Here is a 23,627-nt window from a genome sequence, read left to right as displayed (position 1 = left end):
TCCTGAAATTAGAGCGAAAGTGATGTATTTATTTAGATATTGTTGCACCGTGTCGTCATTCGTCACACAAGCGTGTGACCGTGTTTGTCTATGTATGTATGTTCGGGGTAATAGGTTAGCGGCATACCTGGTTCACACTCCTTACCAGTAAGTGGCGGTAATGCATCTGAACGTTTCTTGCCAATCGCCATACAACTCTAAGAAGTAGACAAATGTTAGCATGTTACTTGCTAACATACCGGCTATATTATCCGACAAGAAAATGCAGTTTTATGCGAACAGTTGGTAAATACAATATACAGTTTTTTCGTCGCCTTTATTTAACCTTCATCGCCGATATTCATCTTTAACTGCAGCAGGTGAGTATTGTAACTGCATACGAAATGTGGCGAACGTGGCGTTAGCACGGTGGCTAAGCTAATTTATCAACGTTGCATACGGATTACAGAATTTAAAAGAATACGACGTTGAACCATGTTGGTGCTTATTATCACAGAAATCGACCATTAATACCATCACGCCAATGTTTAGCTCATTGGAGACTCGGCCTGGCAAGTTGTTGATATTTGTAGTTTACGATGATACTAGTGCAGCGTGTTATACCGGAGACAAATTCCTTGTGTGTTCTACATACAGTACTTGGCCAATAAAGATGATTCTGATTCTGATATTTGTCTTCTTTTGTCTTAGGCAGGGATGGAAGTCGAAAAGTTCGTTTCAAAGACACTCGAACTTCTTCAAGAAGAGAGGGAAGCTGAAATAGAGGAAACCAGGTTTGTGAAGAGAATTTAATGGAAACACTCCACCTGCCTTATCTTCCCTAATTAAAATACATCACCTTTACTTACATGTTTTTAAGTACATTTTTTATTTCCGTTTTTTCCCCAACATGTTAGGTTAGTGCAGTGGTTCCCAAACTTTTTTGCTATACACAATGGATGGATTATTTTGTTTTCTGCACTCAGGATGTGGAAGGAGAACATATCACTCAAGGAGCTTCAAAACAAAGGAGTGTGCCTGTTAAAACTTCAAATCGGAAGTCAGTCCACAGGCATGTACGGTCGAACAGTTGTTGTCCTCGAGCCAAGAAAGCATCTTGGCCTCTCATCTCTTCCAAGCAATAGCTTTGGACCTGGTAAATTGGAAGGAAAAAAAACATAGCTTTTTATCAATGATTTTGAAACTGGTTGACTTCTTGTATCCTTTGTCACAGGGGACATAGTTGGTTTATATGACTCGGGGGGATGCAGTGAGACCTCTCAGATCAGCACAGGCATTGTGACACGGGTCAGCCAAATCTCAATAAGTGTGGCTTTTGATGATTCAAAGGATGGGCTCGGTTTTGATGCGCAGGCTCTATACAGTCTCTTAAAGTTGGCAAATGATGTAACTTATAAGCGAATGAAAAGGTAAGCAGTGCCTTTTTATTGTACATTTAAAATGTCAACTATGTAGCCGTGTGACATATGAACATTTCTTGTGCTGGCAGGGCTTTAGATAGGTTAAATGGATACAACAATGGACCATCTGCAAATCTGATCAATGTTCTCTTTGGGCAAGCCAAACCTTCTCATTCCCAACCATGTAAGTGACAACAGACTTAGTTTGAGACCTACGCATGTCCTTTTTGTACATGAAATTCCAATCACACAAATTACAAATGACAATGGTATGATTCGCAGAATATTGAGCTTGCACATTGATATCCAAAACAATCTATATTTAACTTATCTGTGAAGTAAAAGCAACATTTGTGATAGAGCTGTTGAATTGTTTGTGTCAATGATGCATCTTTTGTGTGTCTTCTTTAGAGAAAACCTTTGACTTGGTGTTGTTTTCCATTAGATGAGGTCAAATTCTTTAACTCCAACCTGGATGATTCCCAGAGAGAAGCGGTGACCTTTGCGTTGTCTCAGAGAGAGTTGGCAGTGATTCATGGACCTCCAGGCACTGGGAAAACCACCACAGTAGTGGAGATCATTCTGCAAGCTGTCAAACAAGGCCAAAAGGTGCAACAAAAAAACTGCCTGCAGTTGTCGTAACAAGGATATCAACTGGTTGTGGCTTGTAAAGCATCTCACATGAACCAGAATATCATTTTTTTGTGCAGGTCTTATGCTGTGCCCCTTCAAATGTGGCAGTGGACAATTTAGTGGAGAGTTTAGCCCGGTGCAAGGCCAAAGTTCTGAGGCTCGGTCACCCAGCCAGACTTCTGGAGTCTATACAGAAGCATTCGCTGGATGCCATCCTCGCCAAGAGTGACAACGCCAACATAATTGCTGACATCCGAAGGGATATTGATAAAGCTTTTGTAAGTACCGGTAGGTCTGCAGTGCACAAGTCCCTTACAGGCATGTGAGCCACCTTGCCGATGATTGTGGTGGATGTAAAGCTGAACCTTGAGTTTGGTGGGCAGGCTTCAGATTTATCGCCACTTGAGTGAAGTTAAAAAAAAAAAAAACACACAGCCGATGCAATATAGCTGTGCATTGACAATCACACACAAATACTGTCCATAATTTGAACACTCGCAAGCAGTTACCCAAAACCCTTACCCAGACATTCATGCACAGACAACCTCAATTTGTATGTGTAATCCTTTCATTTTGGAATGAAGAAGAACAACGAGAAAGGAGAGCGGGGCAACTTCTGGAGGGAAATAGGCGAGCTGAGAAAAGAGCTGAAAACCAGAGAAGCCACGGCCATCGGCCAGATTCTAAAAAGCGCTGACGTTGTGTTGTCAACCAACACGGGTTAGTCAAAGTCTTCAAATAGCCAGATAGCAAATGTCACCTGGGTGTCATTGTGACGATGAGCAGAAGCCGTTTATGCGCATCTGCAGGTGCATGTGATGACGGGCCTCTGAAGTTCCTGCCAGCCGAGCATTTTGATTGGATGGTGATTGATGAGTGCGCCCAGTCGCTGGAGAGCAGCTGCTGGATTGGTCTGCTCCAAGCTCGCAAATGCATTCTGTCAGGAGACTACAAGCAGTTACCACCTACTATCAAATCACAAGTGTAAACATATTTTTTTTTCCAATATTGGACATTTTCAAATCTATCATAAGGTTTTTTTTTTCTATCCTTAATATGATCCATATTGTTCTTCCATGGTTCCTGCAGGGCGGCTTCAAAAGGCTTGTCTCTTAGTCTAATGGAGAGACTCATCCAGATGTATGGAGACTCAGTTGTGCGGATGCTAACAGTTCAGTACCGCATGAACAGTGCCATCATGGAATGGGCCTCCAAAGAGATGTACCACGGAAGACTGACAGCACACAGTTCAGTGGAGGCACACTTATTAAAGTGAGAATCAGCTCAGAAAGATAAGACAAAAATAGAAATAAGTACTGTACTTAAATAAATGTCACGAACAGAGATCTCCCTGGGGTCACCTGTGTCGAAGAAACCAGCACACCTCTTTTTCTCATCGACACAGCTGGCTGTGGTTTGACAGAAATGGAGGTGGCAGATGAGCAATCCAAAGGCAACCAAGGTTAGGTCTTCTTACCTAATTGTACTTCAAAAGCATAATGATGGTGTAAACTGTAAAACATGTTTGAATCAAATATGTGTTTTGACAGTATGTTCACTGTATTATTTTAGTTACGGGGCTTCTTTTGGGGTTTTTTTCCCAGAATTTCAAAAATAAAATAAAGATTTTTTTTTTTAATTCTTATTTGGATTTTTGGACCATTTAAAATCTTTCCTACTCCAAATTGTTCAGCCACACTCTACCAAAAAAAACACACCTACATTTCAAAATAAAAGCCCAAAACAAAGATTTTTTTAAAAAGACTTCTAAAATCCAAAACATTTTGGACCAATTCAAACCATTCGAAATTTGAACTCTTCAGTCCATCTCGACCACATTCCTTTATTCAAGAAAAAAGCACAAAACATGAATTCTTGTTGGTGTGATCTTTGAACAAACATATCTTCTTTTTCTCAGGTGAGGTTGAAATCGTAGCACTGCACATTAAAGCCTTGACTGAAGCCGGGGTGAATGTGAAAGACATAGCTGTTATTGCCCCATACAATTTGCAGGTAAGTTACTTGGATGGGGAGCTGGATTTAAAAGCATTATAATTGGACTTTTGTCAAGTCAACCTTAACTCATTCAGTACCAGCCTATTCTGGACAAAGTCTGAAAAGACGTTAAAAAACGTCTTTGCGAGTGAATGAGTTCATCTTGGCTCCGATCAGATTGTGAACGTTTAACAAATGTTTTGGACTGCGAGTTGACTGTTTAACACCTGATCATAGTTTTAATGCTTGTGCCTCTGTGAAGGTCGACCTCCTGCGTCAGAAACTTTCTGCAAGGCATCCAGCGCTAGAAATCAAGTCAGTGGATGGCTTTCAAGGCAGAGAGAAAGAAGCTGTGGTTTTGTCTTTAGTCCGCTCCAATCGGAAAGGTACATTTTCAGTTTTGGTGTTGGTGCTATGGCAACATATCTGCCAAATTCAGTCTGATTTGAACAATGTTCATACCTCCTGAATGCAGGTGAAGTTGGTTTTCTGGCAGAAGACAGAAGGATAAACGTTGCTGTCACACGTGCGAGACGTCATGTGGCCATCGTGTGTGACACCCAGACGGTTCAAAATCACGCTTTCCTCAAGACGCTGGTCCACCACGTCACTGAGTACGGGGAGGTCCGAACAGCATTTGAATACCTACAGGACATTGTCCCGCAGAATTACGTCCGTGACCACAAAGACTCAAAACCTGACACTTCGACAACGCAGAAGCCCGAGGGAAAGAAACCCAAACCGGTTCCCAAGAAATCAAGTGGAAGTAGCACGCAGGCTAATAAACGCAATAATCCCATAAAGGCATGTGTATCGGTGCTCACTGAGGAGGAACAGAAAAGGAACCGACAAAGTGAGATCAGAGAGATGGTGGAAAACTTTATGAAGAATCTCAGTAAGCGTGAACTCGAATTCCCGCCGTCGTTCAACTCCCACGACCGCCTGCTGGTGCACCAGATCGCCGAAGAGCTCGGCCTCACGCACCAGAGTAAAGGCGAGGGGAAAGACAGGTGCATCACCGTCTCCAGGCCAATAGCTCAAGAGCAGGCGGAAAGAGAAGAAAGTGAGGGAGCAGCTACTTCCCAGCAGCAGGACACTCCTCAACACCCCCCAAAGGAATCTCCATTAGATTTAAAAAGTTTACACGTAGAGCGAATGCAGAGAGAACAGCAGAAAAGGGAAGATCATGCTCGACAAAAGAAGCAGCAGAGCTCAGTCGCTACAAAGAAGTCCACCGCCACTAAAGGTTAGCATTGCAACATCTGCATTTGTACCTTGCCAAATTTGTGTCGACTGTGTTTTTGCGCTCTCCCAGGAAAGAAGACGACCAAAGCAGGCGCCTGCGAAATTGCGGCGGCCGCTTCCCCGGGCGACGACTTTGACGCCCTCATCAGCGCTGTGGTGAAGGCAGACAGCGTCTGCAGTTTTGCCAAGTGTAAAGCCTCCGTGCTAACACTAGGACAGCTTTGTCTTTTCTGCAACAGGCAATATTGTCTCAGTCACCACATACCAGAGGTAAGGCAGCACGAAGACTACTCAAACCTTGACAAGTAGACTTTGCATCGTTTTAAAGGTGTTTGAAAAGCGTGTGCGATACATAATTCATGTTTCATCAAACCATAACAGTTATGGTTAAAACGTTAAATCGCATTTCTTCTGCGCCGTATTTTCATCATTCCATGAAATGACGGCAAAGTAAAAGCCAGATGCAACTTACTCACATGCTACGCATGTCAAGCTTATTTGTTCTGGCCTTAGAATATTTGTATCATTTCAGGTGCACGGCTGTGGAGATAAAGCCAAGACTCACGCTCGAATGAGAATAAGCAAGGAGGGGGTTCTGTACGCCGGCAGCGGCACAAAAGACAAATCCATGGACCCCAATAAGAAAGCTTATCTACACAGGAAACTGGACTCTAAACTCAAAGATATGGCGACACAGAGGAAAACAAAAAACAATGAGAAGGATGGGTAACAATTCTGAAATAAAGTGTTGTTAGTCCTGCCAAAAATGTTCTTATTTTTCCTTCCTCCTCTTTTTATTTTGTAAACAAGATACAATACATCGAACTGGGTACATTCATTGACATTAAAAGAAAATAGAACAAACAGGAGAAGCAGAAAACTTAACGTACAGTACGCAAGCACATTTGTGTCGCAAAGACAAAGCAAAGCTGGTGGATCACGGGGACAACTGCAGACGTACCATGACAAGAAAGGCGTCACCTTCACACTGTTAATGTTCACCTTATAGCCTTAAGTTTGCCAAGATCTTTTGATATTACGAAAAAGTCGGCTCTGACTAGTAACGCCCATCTTCTTGCAAGCTGTAGAACACCAAAATCCCATCTTTTTTTTCATCTGCATATGTGAACCATAATTAAGAGAAGTCAGAGTTGAGAGGTAGTTCATTCTTACGATGTCAGCAGTGGAGGAATGTAAAAAGCAAAAAAACCTCCACCGTTGTGCCGAAGAGAACTCATCCGTTTTGGTTTTATCTTCCATACTCGCGAATAATGAGACATTTTAGTTTTCACTGTGAAATGTGATCATGCAGCATCAGTGATAAAATAGCTGCATGAAATATTCTGCCTTTACAGAGATAATATATATAATATAATAATAATATATATTATATAATATAATATTGAATGTAACAAATGGTTTCTGCTAAATACTGCAGTCATATTTACAGGGACTGTATGTGCTCACATAAATACACAGCTAGATTTTATCGCGCGTGTGTGTGTGTGTGTGTGTTTGGCATTCTTAGTCAATCAAACATGCAACGTCTGACATGCAGAGTTCTCAATTCTACAAAAACTCAGCATTCTTCCCCGTTTTCCAAATGACTAATTAATGCCTATTTACAAAAAAACATTCAAATAAATACATGAAAGCAACCATCAGATTCCTTGTTCAGCCATCTTTGTCCCTCACTACTGGTGTCAGAGATTTGGACAGAAAAAGGAATTTCTATGAAGAACTTCATGTGCGTTGATCCGGCTCCTTAATGTCAAGGAGTAAACAGCTGCGTATACATATTTTGAAAGACATCAGAGTCTTGTTAAGTTCAAAAACACCTCCCCTTATTTAAAATGTTTACATTGCTGTCTGTACAAGAATAGAATATCATGCAAACAAAAGTGGCTGAATAAAACCTTAATATGCATCAAGTGTGAAGAACAGCAAGAGAACCTCTTATCCTTATTGTACATTTCCGATGCATAGACTAGCATGAGTTCATAAATATGTCCTGTGTACGGTCCAAATGCTTTGCTACTTCCTCTCACCCTTGCAACCAAAGTCCAAATACTCCAGCCTGGATTAAAATGTAGCAAATAGCATTTTTACCTACCCCGTTCTCTTAACTCACTTCCATACTGATGTCAGTCAAGAAGATGAGAGAGTCCTCATAATGGGGAGGCCTGCTTCCGCTCAGCAGCCGCCCCAGCACAGAGCCACGAATTACAACCTCGTCAAAGATCGTCATCTCTTCCCCGAGGCTGACCGCTTCTGTCAAGGCCAATTGGCAGCATGTGAGGCATCGGTGCACCGTGTTTGGAGATCGATTGGTCAAACATGGTGGCTAAATCACACGAATCCTGGTTTCATGGATTTCTTGAAACACTTGGGACAACCTTTTGTCCCGTTAGTCTGCAGACACCTGGAAGAATTAAAAAACAGTGTGCTTAAAAGTGCTCCTAAAGATGAACAGGAACAGTGACTCGACTCCATGGTTATTATAATTAATGAAATAATGAAAACGTAAACTGAAAAAACAAATTACAACCTAGAGTCATTTTTTTCAAAGGTGATAGCTAACTGAAGTTTGTAAAGCTAGCTATAATTGTAGCCAAGACTGTTCTGTATCATCTTCGTCAAATTATTTCAAATATCAACTTAAACTAATAAAAACAAACAAATCTGCTCTAAAAACTGGTTGAATTTCATTTCATTTGGAAAAAATAAACGATAACCAACTATGATGAAAAATCTCAAACGATGATAGCTTTGATCGATGATAGATTTGATATGGAAAATGTGTGAACAAAGGGTCCATTTAAAACGAAATACTAAAACTATTAAAACCAAAATGAAAACAAATCTTTTTAAAAATCTCAATAAAAAAATAACCAACCTGCTCTGAGAAGTATTTAAAACCAATTGATTTTTTTAAAACAAAAATCAGAATAAACTACAATGAAGTATCCAAATGTATAACTGGTCGACACTCACTTCAGGTGGAAAATGTGGGAACAGGGCAAGGCCTGCAGCTTTTGGTCCCTGTCCCCGATGGACTCGCCGCACATGCCGCAGTAGAGCTCCAGCTCCTCCACGCACTGCAGGAACTTCACCACCTGCTCACGCAGCTCCGCCTGTCTGCCCTGACTCCTGTAGATGCCCTCCCTCAGGCAATGGGCCTTCAGCGTGCACAGCTTAATGCGCAAACACAACAAGGTCATCGGTGAAATATGGGTACTGCCATCAATGTTTCACGTTGCGCGCGAGGATCGTCACAAACCTTGTTTCCCATTCCATCTGCCAGGGCCTGTGCTCGCTCTAAAGAATCCAGGGCCTGGAGAATAAAATATAAGAGACGATATTCATTCATTTCGATTCAGTGGGATTACGATTCAATTTGATATAGTGTGGCTCAAGCCGAAAACATGCAACGTCTGACATGTGGAGTTCTCAATCTAATGAAAAGCTTGTCCTTTTACAGAAAAATGGCTCATCGTATCGGTAAATGTGATTTTTACAAAACAAATCTAAACGTATAAGGACGTACTTTAAAATGGAACGATTCCATCCGGTTTGATACGATCAGATATGAGAAGATTCAAATCTTTTTTTTTTAAGCTCCGAATATATAAATACAAATATACATAAACGCTAGCCTTGGGCCGAGACCTCCTCTTCACGATTTGAAACTTTTTTTTCTCACAAATCTATACTGTTGGATGTTTTTTGACCAATATTAAGTGTTGAAAATCTTAATGACTAAACAATGGTGCCGTTTTTGGGGTCTCCTGAAAGTGATTTTGAAGGTACAAGGATCCTACCTGAGGCTAGCGAGACATAATGGTCATCATGGTTTGGGATTTTAACCATTTGTACAGGTGTACCTAATGTTTTGTCCAGTGCACCTATCTGTTACACGTTTCGTTTTATACCAAAACGAGACAGCTAATTAGCTGCCGCGCTATAACTACATTTATGTTACTGGTAAATTCAGCACCTTCACATATTCCTTCAGCAGAAGCCAACACTTTGCCACTGCCAGCTGCACGTGGGCTTGTCCAAGTCGATTCCCAATCTCGGTCATGATACCCAATGCCGACTCGTAACGAGGGAATGCTTTCTGAAAGGTTTTCAAAAAGATACAATTAAGTTCGACTGGTTCGGTCATTTGTCAGATCAGGGGAAAAACGAGCGATAATTACTTACATCAAAGTCACGCCTATAGCGGTGTATGTCTGCAAAGTTCAGCAAGCAAAGAGCCTGCAGAGGGCGGTCACCATGCTGCAGAGCAATTTTCATTGATTCCTATCAGAGGAAAACATTGCGAGAGGAGATAATTCCATCACTTAGTTCGACTACAACATCAAAAGGTTCAGAGAATCTGGAGAAATCACTGCATGTAAGTGGCAAGGCCGAAAACCCACGTTACACGCCTGCATCAAAAATCGACATCAATATGTAAAGTGTATCACAACACGGCTTAGGAATACTTCAGACAGCCAATGTCAGTAAATACAATCTGGGGCTACATCCGTAAGTGCAACTTAAAACTCTACTACACAAAGCAAATGCCATTTCATCAACAACATTCGGAAATGCTGTCGGATTTTCTGGGCCCAAGCTCATCTAAAATGGACTGATGCAAAGTGGAAAAGTGTTCTGTGGTCTGATGAGTCCACATTTCAAATTGTTGGACTGACACAATGGTCTGTTTTAATGTTCGAGGCGTGGGTAACTTACGGTACACATCTGTGAAAAGACAATTAATGCTGACAGGATTCGGAGAACCATATGCTACCATCTAAGCAATATGGACGCCGCTGCTTATTTAAGTAAGACAAACCCACATTATACATGTGTAAAACAGCATGGGTACGAGAATGGCCTGCCTGCAGTCCAAACCCGTCTCCTATTGAAAATGTGTGGCGTATTATGAAGTGTAAAATGGGACAATGGAGACCCCAGACTGTTGAACAGCTGAAGTTGTACATCAAGCAAGAATGAGAAAGAATATTCCACTTACAAAGCTTCAAAAATGAGTGTCCTGATTTGCCAAACATTTACACCATTTTTGTTAAAAAAAAAAGGTGTTCTAACACAGTGGTAAACTTGACCATGTCGCAGATTTTTTGAAACGTACTGCAGCCATAAAATTCAAAGTTCATGGTTATTTGTGAAAAACAAAGTTTATCAATTTGAAGATGTATTTGTCTTTTTTGAGTGTATTCAATTAAATAAGGGTTGAACGTGATTTGCAAAATCATTGTCTTACGTTTTTATTTGTTTCACACAACATCGTTTGTACGTACACCACCAGCATGTTTTCAAACGACTCCTGTGAGATATTTTTGAGCTCACCTTCAAGCACCCTCCAGTACACACATATTCTAAATTTCACTGGATGTGTAAATTGGATGGCGAAATGCATTTGGCAAATGTAATAAATCTGAAAAGCATCCTGCTATTTTGTTACATTTGCATGCCAAGTCAATGACATCAATTTATTCCCTGCACCCTTCCCACAGCACATAATTAGAACAGAGAGCCAAAGGCCCTCTCTTCATTAACACTTTAAATCAGTGCTTCGATGGGCATATTTTGGTGGAGGTCTAAGGTCTAGTACAAGACAACAACTGGTGTTCGCACCTGTTGGCAACTGAGCGTCTACTGTATGTACAGCTTTGACATCAGGAAGGCCAAAGACCTCACTTTACCATAAGCAGTGGTAGGAAGAACAGACTTCCTTACCAAAATTTAAGTCCATGTGAAGTGAAAATAATAATCTTATAAATTTGACAAACCCCAGAGAAGACACACACCAAGGGTCCACAGTACCTCGCAGCATTCCATGGCGTCCGGAAGGCGCTCCAGCTTCCTGTAGGCCACCGACATGTGGTACTGACTCATGGCTCGATACTTGAGGCTCCAACCTTTTCCATAGTCGTTGACGAGCTCAGCTGCTTTGCAGGGGAAGAACAGGGCTTTCTCGTAGTCCTATCGGCACACATTTTCAATGAATAAGAGAAGTCGTAATATGGCAGCATCCAAATAAAGAAGCCCAAACTGTGCACTTTTTTTTGGGACGTGGGCATAAAATAACACGCGAGTGCATTCTCCGCATGCCACATGGTCACAATGCCATTGAAACCAATACGCCACGGGAAACTGGGGGATTACGCTTACAAATCTCTGATGTCAAGGGTACGCCATCACGCCCCCTTCCCCCTCCCAGCCCCAGAGCAGGTCCTCATGACTAACAATGCCCACTATTGAATGAGCTAACAGTTGGCCATGTTTGTTTGGATGCTCCACGGTGTTATCATGCTCTGCAAATACACATCGGTGGACCGAGTGATTGCACAATCAAGTCACACGTGCCACTCAATGTCAACGGGCTGCGGCTGCTGTTTAGCCTCGCCATAAGAGAACCAATGCTTACAGCCAAATAGCGGCCAGCATGCGCCTTACCACCCCCGTCCCACACACAAAAACAAGATTTTAAAAGAATACACGATTGCATAAAAATGTGAGCTATTACTCCAATTCTAATGCAGTGGAACCTCAAAAGTCTTAAAGGGTATCTGGCATGTATCTTCCATTTAAAGTTGGTGATATCAGAGTCAAACAAACCTATTTATGTGATGTGTTCTGTTGTATCATTGTTATTTTATGTTCAATGTTCTGCAAAGCGCTTTGTTACATTTCCAGCAATTGTGAAAGCTCGATCAAAGTAAAGATGTATTGTATTGCATGCATATATGCAACTTATATATATACTGTGTACAGTTTTTCTGAAACATTTTTTCCTTCTCTGGCCCCCCACCCCCCAATTTTGCTGCTGCTGACTGCAAATTTCCCCAGTGTGGGACAAATAAAGGATAACTTATCTTATCTTATTGTATAGGTTAGGGTTGTGCACCTCTCTAATAGAACATTAATGCACAGTCTTCAATATACTGTAACACAAGTGCGTGACTTGTCTTTTGTGTTACCTTCAGATGGACGTAAATGTTTCCCAGACTGCAGCAGACTCTGCACTCCAGCATCTTGTCATCATTGTTGTGTGCGTAGCGCAGGGCTTTCTCGTAGCTCTCCAGAGCTTGCTGGAAGAGGCTGAGGCCCAGGAAAGCGTTGCCCATGCTGAGACATACCTGCCCGTTGAGCTGCAGGCTGACCGTGGTGCCTTGCATGTTTAAGCAGGTCTTACAATACGAGACCGTTTTGTGGAAGTCGCACAGCTTCTCGTTGCTACGCGCCAAGTTCAGGTAACCCTCGGTCAGGTAATCCGGGTCCTCCATTTCTCTGGCCGTGTCGATTTGATCCAAGGCATACTGGGAAGAATGTGCCATATAATGACGTGAACATGGCTTTAAAATGATTCTTCAATTCAGCGAGAAGTAAGTGGCGCTTGACTAAGGCTGATTATGTCAACAAGACACTGCACACCCACTATCGGATTGCAGGACACATATTTACTCTGCATTGAGTGCAAGCCACACATGGAAGTGGTGCTAAGAAGATATCACCTTTGATCTGGTACCATTTAAAAACATCTTGCGCATGGTGGAAATACACAATTAGTGCACAGAGTCGTCCCGATGACACAATGATGTTCAGAGGTATGTGCTCTTGGAATTATGTCATATGGGCAGATTGTCGATTGCACAACACAGATTACAAACGAACATCAGTAAATGTTTTGTCAGCGCGACTCAATTAACACGTTAACAATTAGTTGTCAGTGTTGGGTAGTCTTACCTTGAGCATATCTTTATATTTTCCCATTTCTGAATGAGCCGTGATCAAGCATCCCAAAACCCGAAACTTCCCTCCAGGGTCCGAAGTTTTCTCCAACACTTTTGTCCACACCTGCAGAGCTTTGTCAGTCTGATTGGACTGGTACAGTTTCAGTCCTTTCTCTATCTGTTGCTTAGTTTGGTCCTGGCCCATCTCTGTATTGAGGTGCCTCATAAAAAAAGTCATTTGTTTAGGCCACGGGACTTCGACGGGGCAGCAAGAAAGAAAAACTCCGCCATGCTGAACACTGAAGATCCCCTGAAGATGATCCCCTGAGAGCTCGGTGCCAGAAGGCCTAACACATCCAGGTCTCTCAACTCGGGCTGCAGCGGGACGGCAAGGAAACTGGATCCAACGAAGTCTAGACCATTATCACCAGTGGCTTTGTGGTAAACCCAAGGGCCAGGCAAATATCTTCTCCATTTAACTCTGCAATAATCGCTCCTGAGCATGAAGCGTTTCAAAGTTCTTCCTCGGATTTCCGTCTGAAAAACTCCAAAGAAACACGTTTCCTAGCTGGAGGGCTAGCAGTGATATCCCAGAATATCTACTCCCTCCACACCCGAGCAAAAGGAATTCTCAGCACCCCTCTGTCCAACCCCCTCCACCTTCCTTGTAGTGCTGGCGCTACAGCAGATGGCCTTGTCACTCCAAACCATGTGTCCCTTCAGGAATTCTGCTCTGTCCTCAGCAAGCGGCTCCAAGGTCACCAGAGCTCCTAGCGATCCACCTTCACACGAAATACTGATGTCAGCCAGTCATTTACCATCATACTCCTCAGGATCACCAACACAACAAAGAATATCCGCCCCCCACGTTGATCAATGGAGTGAGGTGCAAGTTTTATTTCCCAGGGTTCACAGATTCCACATGTGAGACGGTGATCTTGGAAGTCTAGAAACGGGAGTCCCTATGGAGGCGCATATGTGCTCCCAGAAAACCCCACCACTCATCTCAGCGTCAGCAACTGACGCTTAGAATAGTTCACAAAGTCTGACATGTAACTGGGCTTGGGTTTCAACTGCACAGTCTCCTGCAGCACATCTATGGGATCAAAGTTGTGGCCTCAGGAGTAGCTTTCTCTCCTTCGTCTCCTTTTGTCCAGCAAGGACAGAACCACCTCTGGCTCTCGCTTTCTAAAGGCTGCTAAAAGGTAGAGTTTCCAGTTTTTAAAAAAAACATCCCTTTTGGTCAATCCGGCCTGATGGTAGTACATCAAGAAAATGACCTGTGAGAAAATCAGCCTCTTCTACATCTGGGATTTTTAAGAAACCACCACATTCCAATGATACAGCTTCACGTTTGATTAGCTTGGGCTTCAGGAGCTAAGTAAACTACGCTATATTGGAATATCCACATCTAGAAAAACAAGTATGCACATATGCACCCCACGGGGCATAGAAGACCAACAGAAAAAAAGCAGAGAAAGGCACCTCAGGAACGACGCGGAATTAGCAACGCCTATGCTCGACAGGTTTGTATGTTACCTTGTTTTGATTTTAACTGAATATACATTCCCAGAAAAATATATAAATTTAAACCAACAACATTTAGCGGTATAGTAAACACTGTGTTACAAAAAAAATAGCCACGCTATCAATGTAACAGCCATGGCTAACATCTGCTCATTTACAATGCTAATGCTAGCTTAGTATCGTTCGTGATGCTCTTTTCTTGAAGCTGGTCAGCGTTCTCTGTGACTAGTTAGCACGGATATGTACTTGCACCCACACGCTAGTATGGATTGTCATGTTTGAATCGCACATCAGAAAGGCGAGACAACATTCAAATCTGGTCAGCAGTTTTAAAACTGTAAACTCCCCATTTAACAATTTGGACACAGTGAAACCTCATTTATCAGATCCACAAGCAGTGGCTAAGATATGCTGTTTATCGAGAGCATATACTACACCATTTTTATATATTTTTATATACCAGTCCCAACATACTTGAAGCACATAGAACGTGCTTACATTTATGAAAACACACTCTCTAAACACATTCTGAATGTATTTGAACACAAAACAAGTACAGAAAATCCTGTATATTGTCCTGTCCGTATGTTAGATAGATTTGCCTTTAAGAGGCGGGGCCTGGTGGAGTATCTCTTGACTATCTTGTGTCATCAACAAGTTTGCGTGAGTGTCTGGGCGTGAGCTCTGGCTGACAGCAGTCAGCATTACAGTAAGTAAACTGTACAAAAAACAAAAAAAAGATGATTTAATCTTTGAAAAATATATTTCTTTGCACTTGTCAAATGTATGTATTCTATTTTGTTAATTGTACCATCATATGAACTTATGCTTTCTGATATTATAGCATTATAACTAGACAGACAAAATGTGGTGGACGTCAGTTCCGTCAAAAGGAAAGATATAACTTTCTGTTTAGGTTTGTACTATATACTATATGATAAGAAAAATAGTGAGGCACTTCCTTGCAGCAGCCAGCCTACTTGTATTCAACCTGTCTCTCTGCATGCAAATTTCTATTAAATTGTATCTCTCAAAATTCTAAAAAAAAGTGTTTGTCGTGTTTCTTGTCTATTAAGGGTTGACGTTATTCCTGTGACACTGAAAAAACTGTGGGATGCAAACGGTGAACCTTAATAGAAGTGGAGTAATGCGGAATTGCCAAAAGCATCCCTAATAAAGCATCAGTGGAGACAGGCGCTTCACAAAAGCTCCAAGGCAAGAAAAGTTGAATTTAAAAAACCGTCATTAAGTCGCTACAGTGAAATATTTGACCTGAAACACAGTACATTAAAAAAAAAACTTTTGTAAGACAAACACATATGAAAAGTTTAAAAAACAACAACAACAACACCTGTTATATATTGCATATTAATATTTGACACTTAAGGAGCCTCTGAAACATTTCTTTCCAATAAACTGTACAGTTGTAAAAGGTTTATACTTGATGTTAAGTGCATGTGTGTGTGAATAAACATACGGGTTGCGCATCACTGGCTACGCCATCGCGACATATCGTATGACTCCTCGTCAAACACAACCACAATGAGACAAGCGCTCATACAAATAGCTGGATTGGTTATATAAACAGTGAAACTGGTTGAGTAAAAACACTAGAGGCTGTCTAAGTTGGGATAAGAGCATTTAAAAAGTCCAAAAGTCACCTGTGCTAGGTTTCAGGTGCCCCCGAACAGGAAAAAAAAATATGTGGCTCACCCAAAGTGAAGTCGTGTTCACTGTAATGGGTTCATTTAATTGGTCAAGACAAAAATGTGTACGACAGTCATGAATGGTACCAGAAGGCCTGGCTCACCACCACTCATCTTTTTCCAAGCTTGCCTTTATGGACCCTGTTTGTGAACTGGTGCACCCTGGGAAAAAGAGCTTTCCACCAAACTTGCCGCAAAGTTACAAAGTTTCAATTGTCCAAAATGTCCAAGCCCATCACAGCATTTGATTGATGAAATGATTGAAGAGGCGTGTCTCAACAGTTGTGTCTGTTTTTATATGTACATTCAGAGCAAGGAAGAGGAAACGTTAGGCCAAAACAAATTGCCAGTTCGTCAGGAGGATTTTTAGCCCTCTGATAACGGAGACGACAGACGTCGCCGGGTTGAACTTCAAGGTGTTCGCGTCGCCTTTCTTACACTTGTCCCGAAAAACGTAGATGCAGCCATTACAGCTGGCCACTTTCCACAGCGACGGCACGCAGCTCCACGTTTCAGGGAAACGCAGGCGAGTGAAGCTCTCCAGCAATGGATTGTAACAAACTAGCGAGTCTCCTTCCGCTACAATGAAGATGACGTCCATATGGACGGCGGCATGCATGCACCCGGCAAACGGCAGCATGTACGGCTTAATGTGACAGTTCTGGGATGCTGTGTCAAAACACTGAATGAGGCGCGACGGCTTGGTGAAAAAGTCCATGTCGTTCTCCTCGCCGCCAAGCAAATAAATTGTACCTCCTAAATTGACGCCAGCGGCTCCTGAAACCGCCGTGTCCAGCTGGCTGGTCTCCGTCCACATGTTGTCCTTCACCGTGTAGAAGATGACGGCGTTGGACAGAGTGTCCTGCAGCGTCTTCCCGCCGAGAGAGTAGATGGCGTCTTTGCTGGAAACCGACACCATGGTGTGGTGGAGGCGGTCCCGAGGCAGCGGCGCGCAGCGCTCCCAATCCATGGTGTGCATGTTGCACTTCCACATGCGCCTCGGGATCGAGCCGCCCACCACGTAGAGGTCACCTCCGTGCTTACAAGCGGCGGTGATCTGGTGGCAGAGGCTGTTCTGGCCGCTGACGCTGATAGCGTCGTCCTCGTCGCAGTGAAGAGACACGGCCAGGGAGTGAGTCCTTGTGTCCTCTTTGCCGATCAGATAAATGTGAACGTTCTCACCGATTTCCTGAGGCCGCAGGAAGAAATAGACTCAAAAACAGAAGCTGACAAATAGGGCCTGAGCGATGAATCAGATGATCTTAGGCCTTTTCAAAACAATCAAATGGCTGGGAATTTTGCTGATTTGATCATTTTTGAGGCAATAAACAAGATGGTGCTGAATCTAACAATAATCTAAAAACAGTCACGTGATGAGTTTTTTTATGAAATGTGCAGAAATTTTACCTTCAGATTTTCTTGGAGAATACAAGCAAACTCTTCTCTTTCCACTTTGTTGTGATTTATCCATGACTCAATGGCCAGAGTTGGATTCTGTGAACTTGGAACTCCATCTGGCGAAAAAAATACAACCACTTCGTTCATACAACATTCATTTGAAGATGTTGTCTTTCTCTTGAAAAAAAAAAGTTGATTGTGTAGGTCCATACTATTAATGTAATTTGATACAACACACACTTGTAATTAATGAACTACAATGTTTCGAAAAACACATTGTGGATTGTGGCAGAGCAAGAAGCAGTAATACCTTTGATAATGTCTAAGAGCAGACAGAGCGGCAGATTGAGGAATTCCTCAGTCAGATGAAGTTGGGCTAAGTGGATTTTAGCACAATGTTTGGCAGATGTGTACAACTCCTGGTCACTGTGCCTGTCTGCAAGCCACATCACCTGGACAAGGACATCATGATAAACTTTTTTTTTTTTTTAACGTATCATAACAACTGGGGCCTGACCGTGAAACCAATGCACCAATTTAATCTGCTGATACTTGCCCTTTTCAAAACAATCAAAATCAATCCCGATAGGTCAGGCCCTGATTTCAACACATGCGGAACACCAACATACCTGGAGACAATTCTTGACCTCCACAGTCCGCGAGAGAAAGCGAGAACATTCCTCAAAAAGAGCCGTTAACTGGTACATATCTGCCATCTCGTAGGTGTCCTGCAGCTCCTCCACCCTCAGTTTAATGGTCCCGTGGTAGATGTAGTCAACCAGCAGCTGGAAAACAGCAGCGCTTACATCCTTCAGTTCGATACAGCGGTTGTGGGACTCTTTGAGGTTGGAGGTGAACATGGAGCGGAAAAAACTGCTCTGTGCCGACAGCACGAGTCGGTGCAGGTGGAACTCTTTGCCGTCCACTGTGATGGTGACGTCGGCAAACAGGCCGTCTTCCAGGCACAGGTCCATGATGCTTTTCACCACTCGGCTGGAGTGGGAGCGGTCGGTGAAGGTGTACCCCTGGAAGTAATTCTCTTCTCCCCCGACACTGAGGCCCCCCTCCTCACTGGACTCCATCTGCCTGGCTGGGAGAAAAATGTATTCAGTATTCCCAATACTACGTTCCCAGCTTCATTTTGATTGATGAGATAATTCTGTAAATGATCTGTGCGCATGACAGAAAACAGTGAACGCAAAACGCAGACAATTTAGGTTTGTAAGAAAAATTGTGAGGCACTTCCTTGCAGCAGCCAGCCTACTTGTATTCAAACTGTCTCTCTGCATGCAAGTTTCTATTAAATTGTATCTCTCAAAATTCTAAAAGAAGTGGTTGTCGTGTTTCTTGTCTATTAAGGGTTCACATTATTCCCGTGACACTGAAAAAACTGTGGGATGCAAACGGTGAACCTTAATAGAAGTGGAGTAATGCGGAATTGCCAATGGCATCCCTAATAAAACATCAGTGGAGACAGGCGCTTCACAAAAGCTCCAAGGCAAGAAAAGTTGAATTTAAAAAGCGTCATTAAGTCGCTTCAGCGAAATATTTGACCTGAAACACAGTACATTAAAAAAAAAAACTTTTGTAAGACAAACACATATGAAAAGTTTAAAAAAACAACAACAACAACACCTGTTATATATATGCATATTAATATTTGACACTTAAGGAGCCACTAACATAATGTGGTTCCAAATAAAGGGCGATGAGCACAATGCAAGTAAAGCTAACTCAATTAGGTTCGTGACATAATAAACAGTAAGATCTACTTTTCGATCAACTAACCCCCGGGATCTACCCTTACCGGCACTGCACACGTACACGCACACGAAAACGCACACGCACGCCATGATGAGAAACAGCCTGAAACTGAGGCATGCGACGCACTTTTGCAGCCTGTTAACTATCGTAACTCACATGTACCGTTTTAAAGTGCTTCCCTGGGCCCTCCTAGATTCCTATTCCTTGCCCGTGCCCTCGGTGAATTGTACATGAAGCAAACTCTGAATGAGAATAATATTTAGATGCTATCTGACATGCCAGTGATGCTAACATTAGCCGTTTTGTACAGAAAATCGCTTTAGCGCCTGTTAGCACAGGTCCGTGCTGTCAGTTGGTGTTTATTAAAAAAAATCGATATTACCTAGGAATAATAATATCAAATCATCACAATCACCTTGAACCACTGTAGCACGAAGAAACAACGAAACTGCTCACCGGAAGTAAATAAACTTTACAACAGTCAGCTGATCATCGTTCTCTTGTGTTTTATGTTTCTAGCTAACGTAAGTACGCTACCGCCCCTTACAGGCCAGAAGTATATTGCAGGTGCTGCTCCAATTCCAGCCCAGCGGTTTATGTTTCAATTCCCGGCCATTGCAACCTTGTGTACTTGACCAAAATACGAAACGTCGGGTTGCTCATGTAACTGTTATCAGTGTTAAACCCCTTTGCGTACCAAAGGTAGAAATACCAGGGCCTTTATCAGTGACAGTCCATTTCTAAAATCTACTAACCCAATTCCAAATTGTTTGATCTAAACAAATAAAACCCATAAAATCCCTGTTATAAAAGGCCGTGCGCACTTTGCTAACCACATTAAGAGTTGTTTATTGTTTCCAGTTTTTCTTTTGTCATGTTTATATGCAACAACAGGTCCAAGCTCTCCAACCCCACAAATATTCAAGTTTATTCAACAACAAATCACCGGCAAGATCAAACCAATTTATCTATCTTGATACACAGGGTGAGGAAACAATTTGAGAATGGTACTTTTTAAAAGTAATGGTGTGATTTGGTTTGGTTAAATCCAAACCAATCTTCCATTTTTTTGGCTCCACTATGACCCATACTGTATATACTAATATACTTACTGTATTTGAAAAATAAAAAGTCAAGGGAGTTACTTAGCCTCTATTAACTGTTAACGACCCTGATTACTTCTGCAGGATTAAAACACATTGGATCAGAAAGAGTAAGATCCAGAATATTGCTGTTTCACATCACGGCCATCTGGCTTTGGATTCCATTTTCCAGCAGGGAAAAAATGTGTGGTATTTGACAGTGTTGTCTCTGCCTACTCACGAATGGACAGACGAGCGAGAAAAAGGATGCAGTCGTGTCATGCTGGAAACGAAGAATGAAGATGAAACTCAAATTAAGAATTTGGCAGCTGGTCATTATGTGGATGTGTTTCAAACAAGCACTGCAAGGTAAGTTGGAGCAGATCGGAGCTGCGACGGAGACTGAATTTAGTCCCATAATAAGACTAAGTTGATAAACATTCAATGAAACTGTCCACCCTGAAGACATTTTATATTTTAACTTTGTAGTTTAATTTGCATGGCAAACCCCAATTTTTGGTATTTGAGCGTGACTGGTTTAGACAATATAAATAGCAACTTTTCATACACGCACTACCAGTTTTATGTGTTTTGGAAAATGGATATATTTGTTTGAAATTAATCTCTAGATGCATCTGCAGGTAAAAGTCCAACTCGCTCGACAGTTGTTGATCCAAACCTGATGTTCGAGGTACCGTTGCCATGCTACAGTTCAGTGAATATAATTTACAACACTCTGGTTCCATTTAAGACAAGTTCTTTCGAAACCCATTCTTGCAGTTTTTGCTGGCTGGTGTAGAACTCAACCAGGACAGCAATATTGTCCTGCTTGATGAGGAGATGGCATCAATGAGGCCTGGGCGGGCCTTCCTCTCTCGGGTCAATAACAACATTCCTCGGAGTTTGAGTTCCATGCAGCAGATGGTGGATGTGCTGAAGAGTCGGAGGAAGGAGCCGATGACTCAGGATCTGTTTGAGAGTCTCGTCTTGAGCATGGTGCGCTCAGCATATCAGACTGGGAACCAGCGACGACCCGGGGACCGGGAGGCCTGGGGCGAAATGCTCCTGCAGCTCGCAAATCTCACAGTGCATGAGTTGCGTGGAAGTTATCTCCTCAGTTACATGTAAAACTCGAAGTGATGTGCACATGTGCAGCAATAAACAATTCATATTGATGCAACAAACTTGGCTTTTATCCTCTCATTACAATGATCATCTAATCATAGAATAATATTCATATTTATAGTATCATCCATAGTAAGAAAACAAGTAAAAAATTAAATATATATATATATATTTCACTCTCTCTCTCTCTCTTTCTCTCTCTCTCTCTCTCTCTATATATATATATATATACACAGTATATAAAACCTTGACTTTCAAATTTGATTAATTGTTCACCCATAAATCGTAGTCACTCCTTCCATTGATTATTATGGGGAATGTGAGGTTACTCTCCATTAATTAAAACGGACAAACTAATGGCTATTAGAAAATGGCAGTTGTTTGTTTGCATTCAATCTTCAGCTGTTTCAGCTAACGCAGGTGAAGTCATGCATGCTGAGTTTTTATTCGTTTTTTTCTTTAAAATGCTTTTTTTGGTTCAGTTTTTATTGTTTTTAGTATTTGTTTTAGTTATTTTTTTATATATATGGAGTATTTGTCAAGTGCAAGATTGAAAAAAAAGGTCACAAAGTATTGTGTAATAAAGTAAACCACAATTGATGAAGATGAAAATTAAGTAATTTTTTTGCTGTAGTTTAAGTTAGGTTTCTTTTTTTTTTAAACTTTTTTTTAAAAATGTCATTAACATTTCAGTTTTGGTTATTTCGTTTGTTTTTGTCAACTAAGGGAGCCTTGATAATGTGAATTCATGTTAAATGTTTCTGAAAACCACTGGTTCACCGTGCCCTCACCTGCAATGATCCAAAACTGAAAAGATTGTATTTACTATTTTCCAACAATAAACCAATTTGATTAGAGGTTATGGCCCAGAGGCAACGAGGTCACACTGCACAACATCTGCTCCGACCACGGAAGCCGCTAATTATCGGAAGATATCGACGCCTATGAGTCAACTGCCTAATTAATTCTGATATTGATCCATCCAGCCACCATTGCCTTTTGACAATTAGGTCCTGGCCTTCATTCACCAGCGCCACAATAGGCTCCAGCTATGAGACCAGCCCCTTCACACGTGCACGCACACACACACACACACACACACACACTACATACACTTTGAGTGGACACATCTCCCTAAATGTGTATAAGGTTTATGAAATTTATTTCGATATGGATGACATTTGTGATCCTGCAACTCCATTTTGTACATGCATCAGCCACAACATTAGTTAGGCCAACACAGCTTTCATAATGTCATCAATATGTCCTTACCAAAAGCACTTTGTCATCATGAAAATATAACTGCAGAAATGAGAATGATCACGCTTTATTTTTTTATAATGTTCTATAATGATTATTCATTAATCCAAACCTACATGACCAGAAAATCACAACATCCCATTATGTTGTGTTGTATTATTATTTTATGTTAAAAAGTGTTTTGTTACAGCTGCAACATAAAGTGCAGTGTATTGTATTGTGTTGCATATTAGTGTTCTTTGTTTCACTATTCAATTGTACAGGCGTTGCTAATTTTGTGGCTGGTGACAGTGGACAATGGAAACGCGGTTTTGCTTGGTGCATCATAAATATTGGATGAATCTGTACAATGTTATTTAGACTGCATCCCAGGATAAGCAATTCATCAAATTCAAATTGACATCGCAACGTAGGAGAATACAATTTTCAAACTGCAATGGCTGAAATTTGAAAAATAAAATACCATGTTTTATTTTTTGGTCGCTCCGTAGGCCTCATACCTATCAATCTATCTATCAAACAATTAGAAGATTTTTCAAAATCGTTCATCCATACTCCACTAGGTGAAATAAACCGAGCTACACATTGCATTGGTCGTCTGGCCTTTTGATTCCATCAGAAAAGGGATGCTAATATTCCAATGAAATCTGTTGACTTATGCTGCCAAACGTGGTGGCCTGCGTATGGAGGTCATCAAACAAGAAAGGCCGAGCTGCTAACCCGGGCCTGATCAGTGAGGTTAAGGGA

At 41.7% G+C, this 23,627-nt stretch overlaps 4 protein-coding genes across 6 annotated transcripts; 2 read left to right on the top strand and 2 right to left on the bottom strand.

Moving 5' to 3' along the window:
* Positions 1-24: 24 nt before the first annotated feature.
* ighmbp2 (immunoglobulin mu DNA binding protein 2) lies at positions 25-6,048 on the top strand. Its single transcript, XM_052062352.1, has 16 exons — positions 25-359; positions 691-773; positions 966-1,135; positions 1,214-1,409; positions 1,490-1,584; positions 1,846-2,009; positions 2,111-2,311; positions 2,618-2,753; positions 2,843-3,017; positions 3,123-3,305; positions 3,377-3,495; positions 3,952-4,046; positions 4,291-4,414; positions 4,504-5,274; positions 5,344-5,543; positions 5,806-6,048. Exons 2-16 carry the CDS (start codon positions 697-699, stop codon positions 6,001-6,003), a joined length of 2,904 nt encoding a protein of 967 aa, XP_051918312.1. The 5' UTR covers positions 25-359; positions 691-696; the 3' UTR covers positions 6,004-6,048.
* On the bottom strand, positions 5,837-15,133 carry rapsn (receptor-associated protein of the synapse, 43kD). The gene is made up of 8 exons (XM_052062356.1): positions 13,032-15,133; positions 12,266-12,604; positions 11,109-11,267; positions 9,480-9,578; positions 9,271-9,393; positions 8,554-8,607; positions 8,268-8,467; positions 5,837-7,695 (listed from the first exon to the last, which is right to left on the bottom strand). Exons 1-8 carry the CDS (start codon positions 13,254-13,256, stop codon positions 7,623-7,625), a joined length of 1,272 nt encoding a protein of 423 aa, XP_051918316.1. The 5' UTR covers positions 13,257-15,133; the 3' UTR covers positions 5,837-7,622.
* Positions 15,134-15,276: 143 nt separating this feature from the next.
* kbtbd4 (kelch repeat and BTB (POZ) domain containing 4) lies at positions 15,277-19,948 on the bottom strand. 2 transcript variants are annotated; one of them, XM_052062355.1, is made up of 5 exons: positions 19,855-19,948; positions 18,279-18,725; positions 17,960-18,101; positions 17,659-17,765; positions 15,277-17,440 (listed from the first exon to the last, which is right to left on the bottom strand). In XM_052062355.1, the coding sequence occupies exons 2-5, from the start codon at positions 18,621-18,623 to the stop codon at positions 16,580-16,582; spliced, it is 1,455 nt and encodes a 484-aa protein (XP_051918315.1). In that variant the 5' UTR covers positions 18,624-18,725; positions 19,855-19,948; the 3' UTR covers positions 15,277-16,579. The 2 variants fall into 2 exon arrangements, with proteins under 2 accessions (XP_051918315.1, XP_051918313.1); XM_052062353.1 differs by lacking the exon at positions 19,855-19,948 and having other exon boundaries at positions 18,279-18,835.
* A 731-nt stretch (positions 19,949-20,679) lies between these two features.
* LOC127598449 (protein FAM180A) lies at positions 20,680-21,679 on the top strand. Of its 2 annotated transcripts, none has more exons than XM_052062309.1 (3): positions 20,680-20,864; positions 21,125-21,186; positions 21,276-21,679. In XM_052062309.1, exons 1-3 carry the CDS (start codon positions 20,792-20,794, stop codon positions 21,621-21,623), a joined length of 483 nt encoding a protein of 160 aa, XP_051918269.1. In that variant the 5' UTR covers positions 20,680-20,791; the 3' UTR covers positions 21,624-21,679. The 2 variants fall into 2 exon arrangements, with proteins under 2 accessions (XP_051918269.1, XP_051918270.1); XM_052062310.1 differs by having other exon boundaries at positions 20,687-20,864; positions 21,137-21,186.
* Positions 21,680-23,627: the final 1,948 nt, after the last annotated feature.

The sequence above is a fragment of the Hippocampus zosterae genome, chromosome 3, assembly GCF_025434085.1.
Source record: "Hippocampus zosterae strain Florida chromosome 3, ASM2543408v3, whole genome shotgun sequence".
In the NCBI taxonomy this organism is placed as follows: domain Eukaryota; kingdom Metazoa; phylum Chordata; class Actinopteri; order Syngnathiformes; family Syngnathidae; genus Hippocampus; species Hippocampus zosterae.
Note: the sequence above shows the minus strand (reverse complement) of the source record. Positions and strands in the feature narration are given on the sequence as shown.

Coding starts and splice junctions, on each gene's coding strand:
- kbtbd4 (XM_052062353.1), bottom strand. CDS start 18,731: ATGGAGTCCAGTGAGGAGGGGGGCCTCAGTGTCGGGGGAGAAGAGAAT. Junction 18,102..18,278: donor AGGTCAAGAATTGTCTCCAG/GTATGTTGGTGT, acceptor GTCCTTGTCCAG/GTGATGTGGCTTGCAGACAG. Junction 17,766..17,959: donor GCTCTTAGACATTATCAAAG/GTATTACTGCTT, acceptor TTTTTTCGCCAG/ATGGAGTTCCAAGTTCACAG.
- ighmbp2 (XM_052062352.1), top strand. CDS start 697: ATGGAAGTCGAAAAGTTCGTTTCAAAGACACTCGAACTTCTTCAAGAA. Junction 3,306..3,376: donor GTGGAGGCACACTTATTAAA/GTGAGAATCAGC, acceptor TGTCACGAACAG/AGATCTCCCTGGGGTCACCT. Junction 3,496..3,951: donor GCAATCCAAAGGCAACCAAG/GTTAGGTCTTCT, acceptor TCTTTTTCTCAG/GTGAGGTTGAAATCGTAGCA.
- LOC127598449 (XM_052062309.1), top strand. CDS start 20,792: ATGAAGATGAAACTCAAATTAAGAATTTGGCAGCTGGTCATTATGTGG. Junction 20,865..21,124: donor TTTCAAACAAGCACTGCAAG/GTAAGTTGGAGC, acceptor ATTAATCTCTAG/ATGCATCTGCAGGTAAAAGT. Junction 21,187..21,275: donor ATCCAAACCTGATGTTCGAG/GTACCGTTGCCA, acceptor CCATTCTTGCAG/TTTTTGCTGGCTGGTGTAGA.
- rapsn (XM_052062356.1), bottom strand. CDS start 13,256: ATGACTTTTTTTATGAGGCACCTCAATACAGAGATGGGCCAGGACCAA. Junction 12,605..13,031: donor AATATAAAGATATGCTCAAG/GTAAGACTACCC, acceptor CATTCTTCCCAG/TATGCCTTGGATCAAATCGA. Junction 11,268..12,265: donor ACATTTACGTCCATCTGAAG/GTAACACAAAAG, acceptor GTGTGCCGATAG/GACTACGAGAAAGCCCTGTT.